Here is an 18,607-nt window from a genome sequence, read left to right on the forward strand (position 1 = left end):
TCTCCCCTCCCCTGCCCTGCCCTGCCCTCTCCTCCCCTGCCCTCCCCTCCCTTCCCCACCCCCCTGCCCCACGCCCGCGGCGGCGGCGGCGGCGGCAGCGGCGGCGGCGGCGGCGGCGGCAGGATCCCGGATGCGGCGCCGGGAGACGGTCGGGGAGCGGCGCGGATGGATCCAACATGGCGGCGCCGAGCCTGAGCCCAGGGTGAGGCGACGGGGCGGCGGGAGTGGGGAGGGGGACCGAGCGGGACGGGGCGGGGCCGGGCGGGCCGCAGAGGGCTCGGGGAAGGAAAGTGGAGGGGGCGGCGGTGGCGACGTCCAGCCCGAGGACCGCGAGAGCGGGCGGTGACGGGACGCTGCCAGGTGGGGGAGGGGCGCGGCCGAGGGGGCGTGCGGGGAGGTGGCCGCCGGGGGCGACGGCCGGGCGGCGCGGCGGCCCGGGCCGTGGGGAGGGGCGCGCACACGGGCCGGGGCCGGGCCGCGCGCGGGGCGTGCGGGGGGCCGCGGGGGGCAGTGGGCTGCGCGCCCCTGGCCGGGGTCGGAGGGCTGGGCGAGGCTGAGGGTGAGAAGGGGGAGGGCTCCGGGCCGGCGCTGCGACGGGGCCTGGGCTCGGCGAGGGTTCGGGGGGAGGAGGGAGAGGACCGGCTCGGACTCCAGACGCTGGGGTTTTGAAAGTGTGGGGTCGGAGGTGGGAGGGGGAAGGGCCTGCGGGAGGATCAGAGGTTTGGGGAGTGGGGGGCGCGTCGGTGTGCCGAGGTCCTGGGGAAAGTGAGAGACTAGGAGGAAAGTTTGGAACGGAGGGGACGGGATGGGAGACAGGACAGTGGCGCTGCACGGTGACAGGGTACGGGGCTCCCTTTCCTGTGGAAAGGAAGAGAGCAGAGTTAAGCAGCATCAGTTGCAGCGAATTCTAATCGCCAGGCCTTTAGCTTTTAATAGGGTGGGAAGGGCGTTCGGGAACGGTCATGTGGGTTTGGAGAACTGGAGTTGGATGAGGGTTCAACTGGATCTGCTTTCAGAGGCTCCCCAGCTTCCTTCTCCCTTGTTTTTTCCTGGTCACGAAAAGAAGGGGAAATGGGGAAGCGGGTGTCGCGGGAGTGTGTAGGAGTAAAGGAGTTTTCTAGTTTTTGGCAGTGCAAGAATAGGGAAACGGTAGTGCTGTGTTGGAGCCTTGTGTGATGAAGCGGCGGCTCTGGAAGTCTGAGAAAGGGAACAGAAAACGCAGGACGGCATTGAGCAGCCAGGCTTGTTGAGTAAATGGGTGCTAGTTTCCAGACCCTTATTTTACTGTTTGGGTGCTAGAAGGGGGAGGGGTCAGCATTCATATACAGACATGTCCCCGGGAGGAATGCGGTTGCTGCCCCAGTGGGTACCCCGTTCTCACTGTGGGCTAGGTAAGGGAAAGAGTGAAGACAGAATTCGTAGGTTGGTTCTGGTCTGATAAGTGAAGCGATTGATGTAAAGAAAGTATCTTCTTTGGCTGTAACCACTTTCCTCCCTGGTCTTCCTAAAATGAAAGTTGGCAGTTATACTGTAACAAAATAGGTGAGTCTAGTAAGGAATTAGTCCCTTGAGAAGGTATCAAAGGGTAGTTCTTTCTCCCACAGGTCGTTGAACCTGGGACCTTTTCTTGCCATGAGCCATTGAGGCTGGAGATCCTTGGAGTTAACATCGTGAGTTGGCTAGTGGAGTTAGGGAAGCCTGAGGACTTCTGTGGGGTGAGTTCTCTTAGTTAGCTTGGAGTAGGTTATTTCCATCACAATGGCTTTAGACTTATCCTTGTATTTTTGCAGCTGAGATCAACTAACTCTTTGGGCTTTCGAGGTTCCAAAATAAAGCTCGAAAATTGACTTTCCCTCCCCCCTTATTTTTGTTCTTCTGGCTTTGAACCTTGTGCTAGAAAGAGACCTGGGAAATTAAGTTTCTTGCAGAGGTAAGTCTGGAACTTCTTTCATTGTTTTCAAACAATGGAAGGGAATGGACATGGCGTGGGAAGTGTATTGGGGTGAGCCCAGTAATGGGATAGATGCCAGGCAAAAGGAGTCTTCACCTCCCAAAGGGAGTGCAGCCACTGTCTCTTCAGGTAGCTGGAGGGAGGGAGGTAGGAAGGAAAGGAGCAGAAATTAGATGCCCTGGGCTAAGTCCCCAGCTTTGTTTTGTTATTGTCCAGTCCTCTTGGTCAGCTCTGAGAGAGATGTTTTTTTAGCATATGGGATGTTGTCCTCTAGCACGGTGTCTACTGCTTGTGGCCTTTGGAGGGTTGCTGAGGCACCTTCCATGGGAAGGCTTTCCTGCAGCGTACGCTTTCTTCTAGTTGGTTAGGGTTCCTGGAACCCTTCTTTTGAAAACATACTGTGTAATTCTGACTTCAGGTATTTGGTTACACTTTCCCTGTCCCACCAGCAAGAAATCTCCTTATCTACTCTTAGCCATCTTTAAGGTTTTCCATGTTTTTATTTCAAGTTCCAAGACATCACTTTTTTTAGTTCTTCCCCACGACTTCCTCTCTGAGGGCTTCTGAGAGTCAGAGACTTCTAGTTCCGTGGAAATACAGATATTCCTGCTTGGGATGAGACTAGACATTGCTTGGAAGTAGAAACCTGATAGAAAACAAGCAGTCAAAAAATCTCGTAGATACGTGTAGACTGTCCATTGGTCCTCGGCTGGCTTGTATGTCCCTAAAGCAAACAAACACATAAACAGGCTTGATCAACTCTAGGAAATGCAGCAGTTCATCAGAGTAAAGAATTCTTTCGGAGAAACCGTAACCTGGGACTCAGGATCTCAAATGGACTCAAACCAGTCAGCGAGATCAGGACTCGTGTTTACCAGAGTGTTTGTCTCTTGGTGTCTGGCATCATTTCAGACCCCGAGACTCAGGGTTTTGCTCGTCTTCTGTTCAGACAGGGTACATTCTCCCCACTATTCTGGTAGCGTCCTCTTGGCTCTCTGACTTCATTGCCACAGAAAGCCGAGTGTATTTTGGTTTAAGAGGAAGTTGGCCATATTCTTGTAATTCTGAACTTGGAACCCCATCTGGATTGCTGAGTGAGTGAACTCAGCATCCTAGATGGTAAGTAAGTGGGGAGGGCTGCCTATTAGCCTGCATGTCTGCCTCCTGACATTTCTCCCCAGAACATGGCTTTGGGAAACACTGGCCCTTTCTCCATTTTGCTTCGTTGAATAAGCAATCCAAGTGTGATCAGCAGCCTAACCAGGAAGGGTCTGCCATGGGTCTGGTTTTCGGACTTGAATGATGGCTGTGAGGGATGCGCACGGGATCCTTTTTGTTCATCTTGCAGAGGATGGCACTGAACTAGGTCAAAGTAGACCTCCTGGGATGGGCAGAAGGGAGGGTGGCCCTACCCCCTGCTGGTCACCTGACCGGAACAGCAGGTGTTAGAGAGGCTGAGGTGGTAGCAGGTCGGAACTCCTAAGTGCCAGCTGGACACTTAAGTGAAATGAGTCTGTATCTGACTGGCTTTCCTTTTCTTCTGGAATATTGTTTGATGGGTTTGGGTCGGAGGGATTGATGGCTTCCTTCTCCACATCTAGGGTGGAAAGTGACTTGCTGTTTCTATTCTTTTTGACAGTCATGTTTCACATAGGGTAGAGTGCCTTGTCCTTAATACTATTGACATTTTGAGTTGAATAATTCTTTGTCATGGGGAGTGTCCTGTGCATTGTAGGGTGTTTAGCAGCATCCGTGGCTTCTACTCACTGCATGCTGGTCACATGCACCCTTACCCCCTGCAATGACTATCCGAAATGTCTCAAGCATTGCCGAATGTCCCCCAGGAGGCAAAAGTGCCCCTGGTTGAGAACCACTGACCTAGAAGCTCGGATAATTTCTGGCACCGGGAATGGCCTGGCCTGGGAATCCAGAGACTTTGTTTTTCCCCTCAAATGCAGGGGGTTAACTGCAGAGGGCTGAGGCCCATTGTGGCGTCATATCCAGTGATGAAGTTAGGGCCATGGTGTTTTCCTGGATTCTGCCTGGTTTTTTAGTGGCCAGTTATATGGGGACAATGTTTTTTCATTTCCTGAGGATCATAGTCAGGACTGTTTGAATTAGGCAGCTCTGGAGCCCATCTGCTTTCCTGGGACCCTCATAACCAACAGCTGGCCACGCGGAGCAGGTGGAATGGGGCACAGGGAGAGGCCGTCGGGCTCTGAGGGGCTTGGCCGGTGCTGCCCGCCGCGAGCGGGAGCTTGTTCCCTGCAGCCCCTCCTTCGCGCCCTGGGCTGTGCTGTGAGGAGGGAGGCGGGGAGGCGCTGCCTGTCGCATAGCGTCCAGCTGTTTGCCCTGCGGCATCCGAGTTCGTTACCCGACGGCCACATGTCGGACCCCTGGCACTGGTCCCTGTGATTCCAGGGTGGGCCGTCCCTTTTCTTGAGGTATGTGTCTCTCTGTGTTTTAGGGTCCTGGAGGAAGAGGGGACCAGGTCCTGCTTGCTCCTCAGTTGACTGAGCCCCATCAGCTCAGCCCTTCTGAAGTAGCTTGTCTCTCCGTAGCCTAGACTCAGTCTCTTGGTGTAGAAAGTGGACAGAACCACCCCTCTCGTTGCCGAGTGGCTGTGGGTAGTCCACAGAGTGTAGGAGGCTGTAGCCAGGTGGAGTGTGTGCATGGTAACTGAGTTGCCTGGGTCTGTTTTTAATGAGGTCCCCTCGCTCCTGGACTTCCGTGAGTTTCTTTCTTCATTGACATTGCTTGTGAAGGTCTCTTGGATATCCGTTGTTAGGCTAGCCATGTGAAGATGAATATAACAGTCCCTGTGTATGAGTAAGCGCTCGTGGGATAAGCAGTGCACAGATGACTTTAGTACACGTTGATAAGTGGCTTAAAGGATGTATGTGCGGTGTTCCATGGGACCACAGAGGAGGACTGCTTATCCCTGCATGAGATGTAGAGAATGGGTTTGAAGACGGCATCTGAGCTGATTCTTCAAGGGAGAGTAGGAGTCAGCCATCAGAAAGGATGGGATGGGCTGTGGAGTAGAAGGAAGACGGATTCGGGCAAAGGGAACAACCAGAAGAAAGTGCAGGTGAATGACTTGCGTGACGTGTGTGAATTATAAACAAACTGATAAAGTTAGAATAAAAAGTGGGTCATGAGATTGTAAAGGTATGCAGGACCTGATCTTGGAAGGTTTGGTGAGTCACGTAAGGAGTTTGGAGCATTCTTATAGGTCAGGAGTGGGCCGTAGGTAGGTCTTAAGCAGAAAAGTGATGTGGCCAGCTCTTCATTTCAGATCGCCGATTCAGCTGGGTGTGGGGTGGGTTTCGGTGGGTTAAGATTGATGGTAAAGAAAGCTGTTGGAGAAGCTGCTGTGGAAGTCTAGGTGAGAGACAGCTGGGACCCGAACCGGGCCAGTGGCAGTGGCGGCGGGAAGGTGAGGCAGGTTTGGGAAATATTTAGAAATAGCATCAACAGGACTTTCTAATTGATTGGGAGGCTGCAGGTTGCGGCCAGAGGGTGGAGCAGTACATTCTCTACACCTCTTGCAGGGATAAGCAGCCCCCATACACTGTGGGCAGGACGTATGTGACCGGAGTGGAGGTAAGAGTTGCCGGGCTTGAGGATTGGTTATTGGCTGGATCCAGGATGGAAGAACTCTGCGAACCAAGTGCCAAATGAACGTAGGGCTGTGATCGGTCACTGACGGGGGTGATAAATTACCACCACGAGGAAAGGTCGGAAGGTGGTGTGGCCAGAAGCTGTGTGAACATCCAGTACTAGTGGGACAGAATTACAAGGATGCGCAACATAGGAGCTTAGCCAAGTCTGGATTTAAGTCCGTGTTTTTGGGTGAATGTCACTGATTAATCTGAGCAGTTATGCTTCTGGAGTTGGATTGTGGGGAACCTAAGGATAGGCTTTGGAGGGATGAGGCTGGGCCGCAGAGGTCAAGGGTACTTATTTCTTTGAAATGTCTTTTGCGACAGTTTATCTAAGGGTTTAGCAATGATTTCACACGCATTTTCTCTTTAGATTCTTAACAATTCTGAGTAGTTTCTTTCATCCCTGTTTCGTAGTTGGGGGCAGTGAGACTGAAGTTTAGAGACTTGCTTACGGTGACAATGACACAGCTTGTTAATGACACAAGCAGAATTGAAACATTCTTGCCCTCAATATTTTCCGTTTCCCTCCTGTCAGCCCCTAAGTTTATTTGCTACAGCGTCCACGTTAGAGTTGAGTGAATTCTCTACTTGGTTTGCCAACATTTAAGAGGTGGGCTGGTTGGGCAGGGGCACAAAGCAGTATTTCGGTCAGGGTGAAGTCTAATGGCGACTCCCATGAGCATGTAGCCCTCCAGGTGAGTGTAACGTTCTCACTGCGGGGACATGACTATGTTTCTCTGATAGGATCTGGACTTAGGGCAGCGTCGGTTGGACATGAAAACTATAGGCTTTATTTTTAATAGACATTTACTGAGCACTGCAGGGTGCCGGGCGCTATGTTGGCACCAGGAATAAAGGAATGTGTAAGACCAGTTCTTGCCACTGACTGGCTCACAGCCCCTTCCTCCTCCTCGCAGTGTGGTGGGGACTGCCGCCGCTGAGCAGGGCTTCTGGGAGGCGGTGTGCACCTGAGCCCAGCATGGCAGGCCTGAAGCGGCGGGCGAGCCAGGCGTGGCCGGAGGAGCGCGGGGTGCAGGAGCACGGGCTGTACAGCCTGCACCGCATGTTCGACATCGTGGGCACCCACCTGACACACAGAGACGTGCGCGTCCTGTCCTTCCTCTTCGTGGACGTCATTGATGACCACGAGCGTGGCCTCATCCGAAATGGACGTGACTTCTTATTGGCACTGGAGCGCCAGGGCCGCTGCGACGAGAGTAACTTCCGCCAGGTGCTGCAGCTGCTGCGCATCATTACACGCCACGACCTGCTGCCCTACGTCACCCTCAAGAGGAGGCGGGCTGGTGAGGGCGTGCGGCGGGGCGCCGGGGTCGGGGACAGGTGCCTGCTGGAGGAGGCACCAACCTCGGGGGGACCAGGAGGGAGGGGTGTGCCTTCTCGAATGACTCCCTCTCCCCTATAGTGTGCCCCGACCTTGTAGACAAGTATCTGGAGGAGACTTCAATTCGCTACGTGACCCCCAGAGCCCTCAGCGATCCAGAACCGAGGCCTACCCAGCCCCCTAAAACAGGTGAGGTGGGGTACTCCCCTAAGGGCCGTAATCAGGGAAGGGGACGTGGGAGTCCTCATGTGCCCAGCCTTCCGGCGTCAGTGAAAGGACCGGGTCCCGCCCCCACCCCCGTAGGCGATGCTCTTGCGTCACCTAGGTAGGTCCTGCGACCGTTTCCAGTGTCCTTCCAGGTCACGGCGTGGGCACCGCGTTCCGTGCCAACTCTGAGTTGTTTCCGCATGTCCTCTGACTTCTCCCCTTGCCCCCTGGTCAGTGCCTCCCCACTACCCTGTGGTGTGCTGCCCCACTTCGGGCCCTCAGATGTGTAGCAAGAGGCCAGCTCGAGGGCGAGCCACACTTGGGAGCCAGCGAAAGCGCCGGAAGTCGGTGACACCAGATCCCAAGGAAAAGCAGACATGTGGTGAGGAGGGTCCCGGGTTGCAGAGGGCCGTGGAGGGCTGCCAGGGTGCCCTTCGGTGTGGGGCTCCCTCAGCTGCTGCGGAGTGAGGCAGAGCGGCTGTCGATGGGGGGGCGGGGGGCTGCATCCTCCAGCTTGGTGGCAGGATATGTTTCAAGTGCCTTTAGTTAACACTAAGTCAGAGGGTGCTGTTGTGACGTCCTCGCTGCAGGGGGAAGCAGGTCACGGTAGGGCACTGAAGTGAGCTGTACCCGTTGATTAGGGAAATGGCCCCTTGGAGCAAGGCGCTGCTTGTTCACGACGGGGCGTCTGGCCTGGGCACAGCCCGTTCCGGGGGCCTGCGGCGTTCAGGCCGGGGCTGCCCAGGCGCCGGGGAGAGCGCCAGTCCTGGGGCTGCGGCGGGGAAGCGGCCGCCGCGCTCGCCCCTCAGCGCAGCCGCCTGTGCGTCTCCCTCCGCAGACATCCGGCTGCGGGTCCGCGCGGAGTACTGCCAGCACGAGACCGCGCTGCAGGGCAACGTCTTCTCCAACAAGCAGGACCCCCTCGAGCGCCAGTTTGAGCGCTTCAACCAGGCCAACACCATCCTCAAGTCCCGGGACCTGGGCTCCATCATCTGTGACATCAAGTTCTCCGAGCTCACCTACCTCGACGCATTCTGGCGCGACTACATCAACGGCTCATTGCTAGAGGCACTCAAAGGTGTCTTCATCACAGACTCCCTTAAGCAGGCTGTGGGCCATGAAGCCATCAAGCTGCTGGTGAATGTGGACGAGGAGGACTACGAGCTGGGCCGACAGAAACTCCTGAGGAACTTGATGCTGCAGGCATTGCCCTGACCTCCCCTCATGGGACTGTCCCCAGCACTCGCCTCGGGAGCGTACATACTGTCCTGGGGTTCGTTCTCTACCCTTCCAACCAGTCACACCCTGCCTTTTTTTTTTTTTTTTTTTTTTTTAAGGAAAAGACGACATGGAAGTGGTGTTCCCCACCCCTCCCTGCACCCATGTGCCTGGGCTTCCCCGTGTCCCTTTCCACTCACCCCGACGTGTCTACAGCCACCTTGCCACTGAACCGTGAGGCATGTAGGGAGAAGCAACGGCTGCAGGGCCTGGTCTTGGAAGGGATGGAAGCGAGCTCTGCGCTGGGGTGCACTGAGGGGCTCCCGGGGCTCCTGGCTGTACGAGGGCTCCTAAGTTTTGTCTGAGAAACCAAAGGGCTGTGAGGAAGGGAGCTGTGTGGAAGGTAGGACTCCGAAGTGTATTTTGGAAATTACTCACCACCCTCCCCCAAATTATAAGAATTTTTTAAAAACAAAGAAGCTGTGCCCTTTTCCACTCTCTCCTGGCCCTGGTGCTGCTGTCTCGTCTCTCTGTTCCACAGCCAAAACCTCTGCCTGCTGTGGCCCCCTTCTTCCCCTTTGTTAGACCCTCTTCAAGGGAAGATCGGTTAAGAGGACTGGTCAGCCCACCACCCCTCCCAGCTATGGTGGGTGCACGCACACACACACAGGGTGGGTGGGGCAGAGGTTGCTGAGTAAAATACACTCCCCCTGGAAAGGGGAAGGGGGAGTGTGACCCGTTCCTTTCATGTTCAAGTGAAAATAAATACTATACCCTGCAGCCCTTTTCCCCTTTGCATCCTTCTGGCCTGGGCAAAGGGCACTGTAGGTGAACGCGATGTAATTCAGTATCAGTTCCTGCCTCCTCCCTCCCTTCTCCACCCTCGCCCCTACCCCCGCTCCCAGGCTTGGGAGCACTCCAGCCGGGACATGCACTGAGTGTTGCACTTTTACTTAGGTAGGGAGACGTGGAATGAGTCAGGAGGCCTACAGGTGGCACCTGGTCCAGCTGGTACAGTTCAGCTCCCAAAGGAGGTGTCCAGACACAGACTTTATGATTCTATTTTTTTCAATGCCAGTAGTGCTCACCCCTCAGCATAATTTCAGTTTTCATGAAATAAACAGTGACAATATAAAATTCCACCTTTCTGAAAGTGAAATGTGAGCTCAGGTGAGTTTCACCTTTCCCAAGAAGCTGAGCCAAGGTTCTCAAAGTGAGTGAGGGGCCGCACCCGGGTCCTGCCCCAACATTACCGCAACAGCAGCTCACAAAGTCAAAAGTCTTAGGATGGGGGCTGACCCAGACTGCCGTAGATGTCAGGCCTGCGGTGCTGGAACACAGGCAGGTGTTGGCGCAGCTGTCGTAGGTAACTGAGGTCGATTCTGGCAAGGCAGAGGCCTGGTCCCTCCGAGCAGCGAGCCACCACTGTCCCCCAGGGGTCCACCACCATGCTGTGCCCATAACTTGCTCGCTTCTCGTGGTGGCGCCCACACTGGGCTGCTGCTACGACATAGCACTGGGTTTCGATGGCACGGGCCCGCAGCAGCACCTGGGGATAAGGAGATTTGTGTCCACGCCCATTCACCTAGCTGCTGGTAGGAAGTGGCAGGCAGTGGACACGGCAGGCTAGTCTACCTCTAGTGGCCACTCTGATAATTGCCTGGGAATGATTTACAACATAGGAGAGTTAAGGCAGCAATCTAGGAAATGGATCTTCCCACTCGTTGGGAGGGGTAAAGTCTTTCAACTGGAAGGGCTGGGGGAAGAGGAGAGTAAGACAGGGTGTGTGTTTTGAAGAGGTATCTTCTTACCTCCCAGTGGGCTGGGCCTGTTACAGATCCAAAAGCTGAAGGGTAGGTAAGTATTTCTGCTCCAGCCTGAGCCAATGCGAGAGAGAGTTCGGGGAACCGTATGTCATAGCAGATAGCTAGACCAATCTGGAATGGAAAAGACAGCCTACTTAGCCCCCTATCCTGTTTGTCACAGCATCTGGTCACACCCCCACTACCCTACTCCTTAGGGCTTTCTACCTTCTATCACCCAGTCACAGGATTCCTATTCCCCTCCCCCCTCACCCTTTCACATTCCCACCTTGCCTGCTGGGGTGCTGACAGGTGATTCGAGACCCGGCCCAGGCATGGTGGAGTTGCTTTCACGCATAGGCCCCTGCCCTGGCAGCTCTACGTCACACAGATGCGTCTTCCTGTACGTGGCCATGACTGACCCTAGAGTAAGCGGGAGAAGGAAACCTGGTGCTGCTGCTCTAGAACAGGGGTCCCCAACCACAGGGCTGTGGACTGGTACTGGTCCACGGCCTGTTAGGAACCAGGTCGCACAGCAGATGAGTGGCGGGTGAGCGAGCGAAGCTTCATCTGTATCTGCAGCGCTCCCCAGCGCTAGCATCACCGCCTCAGCTTCACCTCAGATCATCAGGCATTAGATTCTCACAGGAGCCCTGGTCCCTGGTGCCAACAAGGTTGGGGACCGCTGCTCTGGAAGCCCAGTAGGCTCCCTCCTCCTGAGGAGGAGACAGTTCACAGGCCAAGAGCAGGAGTAGGGACACTCCCACCTCCCCTCACTGAAAAAAATTCTGGAGAATCTTAGTTTATGCACAAGAGCCCAGGAAGAGGTGGGCTAGAGTTATGAGGTCTCACCCTTGCTGTTCAGAAGCACATGACAATTGTAGATTTTCTGAGTCTGCTCCCAGTCTTGGCCACGCTCATGGAAGCCACCCAAGGACAGCCAAAGTCCACATTCCCTGGGGGGAGGGGACACTGACACTTCTCACATCCGCAGTCCAGAGACACGACCCAACAAAGTACCTGTCCCTCTCCCCTTGATACCTGGCAAGCTGGATATATTCTCCCAAAAGTTTCCCACCCAGTGGTTCAGACAGGTGTAGAGTCTCTGCAGGGTCCCGGGCAATGAAGTCAAATGCCTCAGGCAGGAAAGCCAGGCAAGCGCCCAGTCTGGCAGCCTCCCGAACCAGCTCAGCACACGCTTTAAAGTTCTGCTGCTTGTCTGGCGTCGATGTTACCTGGCACACAGCCACCAGGGGCAGGTCCCAGGAGGAAGAGGAGACAGCCATGGCTTTGAACCTGTGAATGGCACAGACAGGACTCAGACTTCCCAGCTTGGGGAAACCCAAGTTTAAACATAAGGGGCTCAGATGGGGAGGCAAGAAGGCTGGACTTCCCTTTGATTCTGCTGCTACAAGGCACAACGACCCACCAATAAAATGCTCTGTGATGGCTAGTACCCCACTGTTTCCCGTCATCCGTATGGCCAACATTTACAGAGCATCTGCTACGTGACAGGTATTAAGAATCCAACAGAACATGTTACCTGGGCTGAGCACAAAACACAGAGAGTCGAGGTACGCGGAGTCTGGGACACAGAAGGGACAAGAGCTGGTGAGGAGGCCTGATGATGAAGCCCAGCCTAAGGAAAGTGAGAAATCAGGACACCAAACCCTCCCTCAAAGCAATAAATTTCTAGGATTCCCCGACTTCTCCCTTCACACTGTGAGACTGAATCAGGGCCCCGCCAGTGAAAACCCCCAAGTCTCCAAAACGCTCTTCACTCCGGGTAATTATGGGTTACAGGAAGAGACCCTGAGGAGGGGAGCAGGAAACCTCGACCTCGCGATCTCGCATTGAACCGAGGCCCTGTCCCCTGCCGGACGTCTCTGCACCTCGAGTCACCTCCGAGGAACTTCCTGGGTCCCCCCCCCCGCCGCGCCTCCTGCCCGCGCACCTGCGCCGCTGCACTGACTCAGCACAGTCCCGCCCGAGCGCAGGATCTCCGGGGGAGGCTCGCCCTCCCTCGCTCCCAGCGCCCCGTGGTGGGCGGGGGGCTCGGCGCCCGGACCCCGCCCCGCGCCCCCGCGCTGCAGTTCGCCCGTCCCCCCCGCCTCTCCCGGGGTGCCGTCCGCAGAGGGAATTCACCGCAGCCGGCGGGACGGGGGTAGGGCCTACATGGAGCTACAGCCACGGCCGCTCGCGGGACCCGCGGCGCAGGGACGAGCGCAGGCGGGGGCGCCGGGCGCGCAGGCGGACGCCGAGGCCGGAAGTGACGCACGGCGGGGCCGCGCCGCGCGCCGGAAGCCCGGCAGGCGGCGAAGATGGCGGAGAGCAGCGGGCGCGCCGGCAAGAGCGGCGGCGGCGGCGCGGGGAAGGGGGCGGTGTCGGCCGAGCAGGTGAGGAGCGGAGAAGGCGGAGGAGGGCGGCCCGGCCGGGCCCGGAGAAGAGGCGCGGCGAGCGGCGCCCGCGGCTGGCCCAGGCCCCCGCCCCGGGCCCGCACTCGCGTGGGCCCCCAGAGAGGGGAGGGTCCTCGGGGAGCTCCGGCGCCGGGGCGGAGGAGGGCCGCGCGCCCTTGGGGTGCCGAGTGAGCCTCGGGCAAGGGAAAGCCGCGGAGGCAGGGCCTGGGAGGGTGCACAGGCCTGACGGGAGGTGGGTCTTCGCTTCCCCCACTTCTCCGCACCCTCAAGCAAGGTACGGCTGGGCCAGCTCGTAACTAATCCCGGGGCCTTAGTCAGCGGGCTAGTTGTGTCGTCTGTTACCTGACCCTGAAGCCGAGGTAACAATCGCAGTGACTCTGCAGCGCCGCGTGACACACATGCTCGAACAGTCCAGTGTTTTATACTGTTTTGATTCGGAAGTCAGTATTAGGTCGAATTTCTTTAGAGACCAGAAACCCTTTTCTAACCCAGGTTTGCATTCCCCCCAGTGCCTAGCATCGGGCAGCGTTTCGCAAATTAATCAGAAAGCCCTCTGTGGCTTGGGAAGTATGGTTTGTTGATAGCGGGGCTAGCGTTTAATAGAAGGGGAGGACATCTACACGAGAGGAAAGAAAACGTAAACAGTAACTCTTTTAATTACAGAATCATTGATCAGTTTATTCGTTGAATGATTACTCGGGCAGAGGTATCTGTATAAAGATTTTTAAAACTGTCCCTTGCCATCAAAGGGTTCTAGTCTTGTTGGGGAAAATAAGATTTACAAAACGTGTCCTAAGAGAGGCATAACATGCTATGGGATTTTGAAGAGGGGGGAAGAGATGATTTCAGACTTGGGGAAAGGAAGGGAGAAGGAACCTCATACTTTTTGAGGGTCTACCCGGTGCCAGATCCTCTACGGGGTACAGGGAAACATGAATATATAGACTTTGTTTTCAAGTTAGCTCACAGATTCATTTGAGAAAAGACAAGTCAAACAATAAGATTTACAGTGTTCCACAGAGGTCCTTCTTTATGGCGGCTAGGGGAGAGACCCATACGAAGTAGGAGGTTATAGGACTTGGGGGGGGTGGTGCGGGGAGGTGGGAAAGGTAAGCTGTGGTATAATATAGTAGGGTGGTTAAGACTGTAAACCGCACTGGGGTCGGGCAGACGTGTGTTCGAATCTATTTACTATTTATAGATGATGACCTCCTGTGAGTTATTTCTCTCTGCCTTTGCCTCCTTTTAAAACCTAGTGGTACCTACTTCATCACTGTATTTTGATTATTAGGCAAAACAATGTATGCAAAGTGTTTTGCACAGTGACTGGAATATAGTATGTGATTAACAAATGCTAGTTATTTTGTTTTCTAGAAGAGATCCATCTTTCAGCTCAGTTCTAAAGGATGAGAGAAGTTAGTCAAAAAAAGAAATAAGTGGAGGATTTTCTGTGTAGAGGGAACAGTATGTTTAAAATCACTCAGGCATAAAATGGCCTGACATGTTTAGGATGCAGGTGGACTTAAAGTTTGAAATGGACTGCAAAACTTGAATGTAGAGAAAAGGAGATAAATTAATAATCAGAGATGTGTCTCAGGTTTCTGTCTTTGATGGATGCTGAGGCCATAGGGAATATAGAAAGATGGACAAGTTTCAGGGGAGGGAATAAATTAAAGGATTTTGAGTTTGGGTTTCTTGTGGGATATCAAGGTAGAGACATTTAATGGGCAGTTAGATTTATAAATCTTGAATTACAGAAAGACATGAGTTGGAGCTGTAAGTTAGAGAATTAGCGTGTGGCTGGTAGACAAAGCTGTGGTTCTTGATGAAATCATTAGGGTTTGTTCAGAAAGTGAAAAGAGCAGAATAGGAACCAATCTTTAAGCGTGGTGGAGAAAGAGAAGCTCTCAGAAGAGACTGAGGAGTTGCGACGATTGAGTTCTGAGACTGTTCTTGTTAGGATTTATCATTGCTGCAAATTTGAGCCTCATATATCCCTTGTAAACAAGTAACACATTGTGCTATGCACTTTACTTAGTTTATCCTGTTGCTTAATTACCGCCATTTGAAATAGGTTGTATCTTTATAACAAAGATAAGGACGATTGAGTTTCAGAGGCTTTAGTTAACTTACCCAAAGTCATTAACTGGAAGAGCAGGGCTTTTAAGTGAGGGACTTGAGAATCAAACAGATGGTTTTTGTTTGTTTGTTTTTTCACTTATACCACAATCATAGCGGAGATACTGGAACTGAGCCTGAAGGATTGGATAAATTTGAACAATGGAAATAGGCTAAGAAGGGGAGAGCTAAGGAAAGCATAGATTGATATGAAGCGTAGTGACTGGTTAGTTTAAATCATGAGGTATAGCTTAGAAAGATGTGGTCCTTAAAGTAAGTTGCATCTTTGCATGACAAAGAATTTGGAACTTTTTAATGTAGCAGTGAGGGAGTCAAGAAGGGTGTATGTTGTACTATTGATCCCCCCCCACTACATAAAATAATACATGTTCATTGTGGGAAATGTAGAAAACACAGAAAAAAGTACAAAATCAAATTACCCATGATCCTGCTACTGAGAGAGAACAGTTCTTATTGTTTTGGAGTATATTCTTTGAGAGGATAACCTGTATACTGTACATATGTACATGTTTTATAAACACCATATTAACTAAAACAATATTAATAAAAACAATAATTAAACAATATATACCATCTTCAGCCATGCCACCCTGAACGTGCCTGATCTTGTTTGATCTCGGAAGCTAAGCGGGGTCAGACCTGCTTAGTACTTGGATGGGAGACCACCTAGGAAGACCGGATGCTGTGGGCGTAAAAAAAAAAAAAAAAAGAATAAGTAATATATATACTGTTTTGTAATCTGGTCTTTAAGCCTAATACTATGTCATTAACTTTTTCCTTTCATCCAAGTGTTAGGAAAGTTAAATTAGCAACAATGTATAGGCTGGATATGGCGAGTCCATAAAATAGGGAGATGATGCAAAAAACTATTGTGCTAGTTCAGACAAGAGGTAATGAAGGCTTGAACTGGAGTGATGTCAGTGAGCCTCAGAGAAGTTGCTGAGGTAGGTGCAGTAAATTTGTCAGTTGATGGGATAAGGGTGTGTTTAAAGGTAGAACCATCCAGGTGGTCTAGTGGGTTAGGGTTCAGCGCTCTCAGAGTTGGAGCCACAATGTCCTACCTGGAAGGTAAGAGTAGTGTCATTAGCAGCAATAGGGGAGGCAGGAGGAATATTTTAAAACTGGTAAAAGATGATCAGCTCAGCTTTGACCTGACTTTAAGGTATCCATAGGACATTTAGGTGGAGATGTTCTCTGATAATAGCTACTGTTTATTGACAGTCTGTTATATGCTGGATATTGCCCTAAATCTTTGATGTAATCACGCAATCCCCACCGCATCCTATGGGACAGATACTATCTCTATTTTATTAGTAAAAAACTTTAAGATTCAAAAAAGAAATAACTTGCTCGTGGTCAGACTTTTAAGTCATTTTGTCTTGCTCCAAAGCTCCTTCCACTGACTTGGAAATGTGGGTCTAGAATTTCTGAGAAGACTTTGCTGTCAATTAGAATAAAGAAAGGAGATTGTTGAAATCAAGAATACCAGTTGAATCTATAGGTAATAAAGGGAGGAGTGCTGTGAATAGAATCTTCCATCCCATCTCCTTTTGGCATGAGCAGAACAACTTCTAGAACAGAGGAAGGAGTGCTGGAGGATTAGGGGAGCCAGAGAACTGGAGGGTCCCAGACACTGAGGGAGCCGAGTTGTGTCAGACACTGGTGGTGTCGTCTTTGTTCAGTTCTCATTATTACCCTGGGGCAGTGGCTGTCAACCTGCGGTGGTTTTGCCCCCTAACGAGACATTTGGCAATGTCTGGAGATAATTTTGGTTGCTACTGGCTTTTAGTGCGTAGAAGCCAGAGATGCAGCTCAACATTCGACAGTGCTGCACAGGACAGCCCCCCAGAACAAGGACTTATCCAGCCCAGAATGTCAGTGGTACTGATGCTGAGAAACTCTGCCTATGGTATATTAGCTCCATTTTATAAATGAGGAAACCAAGAGAGGTCAAGTAACTCAGTCATATAGCAAGGAAATGGCAAAACTAGACTTTGAACTCAGGTCAGAATCAAAAGTTCAGGGTTTTCCCACTGTACCATGTTGCTACTTAAAGGAAGAGAGTTTCAAGAAGCAGACTAAAGATTGAGAAAAAGTCTTTGGATCATGCACACAGTGAAAATAAAGATTAAATAACTAGTTCACACAAAGCTCAAGAACAAGGGCAGCTGTGAGGATCTCAGGAATAGGGTTATCTTTAGGACAGCCAGGTGTCTTGGCTCCAGCTGACTTCCACCCAAAATTCAGTTCCCGTGGAGAGATTCCTGTATAGGGTAGGTTGCTGCCCCCATGATCAGTAGCCCGAGGACCCCTGTGTCAAGGAGGGAAGCTCCCGAGTGGGAGGGAAGCTGGGTAGCCCCAAACAGGAGTCGCCAGCTTCAGAGCCGTCCGTCGGCCCGGATCACCTGCGAGGCCAAGCTCCTGTGCAGGTGCTTCAGTAGCTCGCCACCCTGCGCGGTATCTCAGGTGCCTCTCCTCAGCAGCTGTCAGCGGCAAGGTGGACCAGCAGTCTCTCACTCAGCAGCCACTCATCCGGTGTCTGGTGAATGGAACTGCAGGCAGACTGAAGTTGGATATGGCAAACTTGTGTCCTGCGTAGCTGCCTGCTGCTGCACCTTTGTGGCGCCTGCCATCCTGTGTTGTCTTGACCCTCTGCCATCTCCATTGTCTCCTTTGTCACTCTTTGTCTCCTCACCTTCTTAGGTAATCGCTGGCTTCAACCGCCTTCGGCAGGAACAGCGAGGCCTGGCATCCAAGGCAGCGGAGCTGGAGATGGAGCTGAATGAGCACAGGTGAGGGAGCCAGGAAAGCTGGGTGGCCGTGCTGCATGTGTGTGTGTTGGGGGGCCTGCAGCGGACTGCGCCTCCGTCCTCAGAGCCTGCCTTGTCCTCCTCCAGCCTGGTGATCGACACACTGAAGGAGGTGGATGAGACCCGCAGGTGCTACCGCATGGTTGGAGGGGTGCTGGTGGAACGGACGGTCAAGGAGGTGCTGCCTGCCCTGGAGAATAACAAGGAGCAGGTGGGTGAGATCCGGGAGTGGGAGCCCCAGGCGACAGGGCGGTGAGGACTGGGGCCAGGGAGTGAGAGTGTGAGCAGGAGCTCACGTGGAACCCGCCAGCCTGTGCGCTTCGTGCCCCTGCACTGAGTCCGGTTCCCGAGGAGAAGCTGCTGGCTCTGCGGCCGGGCCGACGTGCAAGGGAGGTGGTGAGGGTGCTGCTCACTAACTTGAAATGCAGCTTCCTAGACCCTCTCCCGATGCAAAGCCTGCAGACATGGGGCCCATTAAGTGGCATTTTGTAAACGAGCAGGCCAGGTGATTCTTATGTACACTGAAGTTTAGGAACCATCGTGTTTGAGAAAAGAGTGGTTTTAGTGCCTACTCTTATTACCTGGTCAGAGGTGAGGTTGGAGGTGTCAGCTTTTTCACTTCCCTCAAGCATTCTGTACCAGGTGGGGGAAGGGGTGCCTGAAGGCTTGTGTAATCTCTACCTCTTGCCCTCCAGATCCAGAAGATCATCGAGACATTGACACAGCAGCTTCAGGCAAAGGGAAAAGAACTAAATGAATTTCGGGAAAAGCACAACATTCGTCTCATGGGGGAAGACGAGAAGTCAGCCAAGGAAAACTCAGAAGGGGCTGGAGCCAAGGCCAGCTCAGCCGGAGTGCTGGTCTCCTAGGTCTCTGCATTCTTCTCCACCCTGACTCCCACTTCTTCTCATTTTTCTTTATCATTGTAATTATTTTCTCTGCTGTTGTAATATTTTTTTGTTAATTAAATGTTTTGGTCAGAATGCTCAGCTCTAGCCCGAAGCTTTGTCCCACTGTTAAGGATGGAGTTCGCACAGGGTGGGGAAAAGCATA

At 53.0% G+C, this 18,607-nt stretch overlaps 3 protein-coding genes and 1 pseudogene across 8 annotated transcripts; 3 read left to right on the forward strand and 1 right to left on the reverse strand.

The window, feature by feature from the left end:
* Positions 1-60: 60 nt before the first annotated feature.
* On the forward strand, positions 61-9,166 carry DEDD (death effector domain containing). Of its 4 annotated transcripts, none has more exons than XM_016134056.2 (5): positions 61-202; positions 6,537-6,923; positions 7,043-7,150; positions 7,404-7,550; positions 8,007-9,166. In XM_016134056.2, the coding sequence occupies exons 2-5, from the start codon at positions 6,599-6,601 to the stop codon at positions 8,381-8,383; spliced, it is 957 nt and encodes a 318-aa protein (XP_015989542.1). In that variant the 5' UTR covers positions 61-202; positions 6,537-6,598; the 3' UTR covers positions 8,384-9,166. The 4 variants fall into 4 exon arrangements, with proteins under 4 accessions (XP_015989542.1, XP_036090640.1, XP_036090641.1 ...); XM_036234747.1 differs by having other exon boundaries at positions 91-202; positions 6,517-6,923; XM_036234748.1 differs by lacking the exon at positions 61-202 and adding an exon at positions 288-360.
* A 213-nt stretch (positions 9,167-9,379) lies between these two features.
* Positions 9,380-12,461, reverse strand: NIT1 (nitrilase 1). 3 transcript variants are annotated; one of them, XM_016134051.2, is made up of 7 exons: positions 12,364-12,461; positions 11,732-11,827; positions 11,230-11,484; positions 11,041-11,144; positions 10,478-10,611; positions 10,198-10,323; positions 9,380-9,935 (listed from the first exon to the last, which is right to left on the reverse strand). In XM_016134051.2, coding segments are annotated over exons 1-7 (984 nt in total). In that variant the 5' UTR covers positions 12,366-12,461; the 3' UTR covers positions 9,380-9,668. The 3 variants fall into 3 exon arrangements, with proteins under 3 accessions (XP_015989537.2, XP_015989538.2, XP_015989539.2); XM_016134052.2 differs by having other exon boundaries at positions 12,334-12,427; XM_016134053.2 differs by lacking the exon at positions 12,364-12,461 and adding an exon at positions 12,143-12,299.
* Positions 12,462-12,464: 3 nt separating this feature from the next.
* Positions 12,465-18,538, forward strand: PFDN2 (prefoldin subunit 2). The gene is made up of 4 exons (XM_016134049.2): positions 12,465-12,584; positions 17,448-17,536; positions 17,642-17,765; positions 18,250-18,538. Exons 1-4 carry the CDS (start codon positions 12,510-12,512, stop codon positions 18,421-18,423), a joined length of 462 nt encoding a protein of 153 aa, XP_015989535.1. The 5' UTR covers positions 12,465-12,509; the 3' UTR covers positions 18,424-18,538.
* Positions 15,317-15,435, forward strand: LOC118613153 (annotated as a pseudogene).
* Positions 18,539-18,607: the final 69 nt, after the last annotated feature.

This window comes from Rousettus aegyptiacus, unplaced genomic scaffold (genome assembly GCF_014176215.1).
Source record: "Rousettus aegyptiacus isolate mRouAeg1 unplaced genomic scaffold, mRouAeg1.p scaffold_m13_p_17, whole genome shotgun sequence".
Classification (NCBI taxonomy): Eukaryota; Metazoa; Chordata; class Mammalia; order Chiroptera; family Pteropodidae; genus Rousettus; species Rousettus aegyptiacus.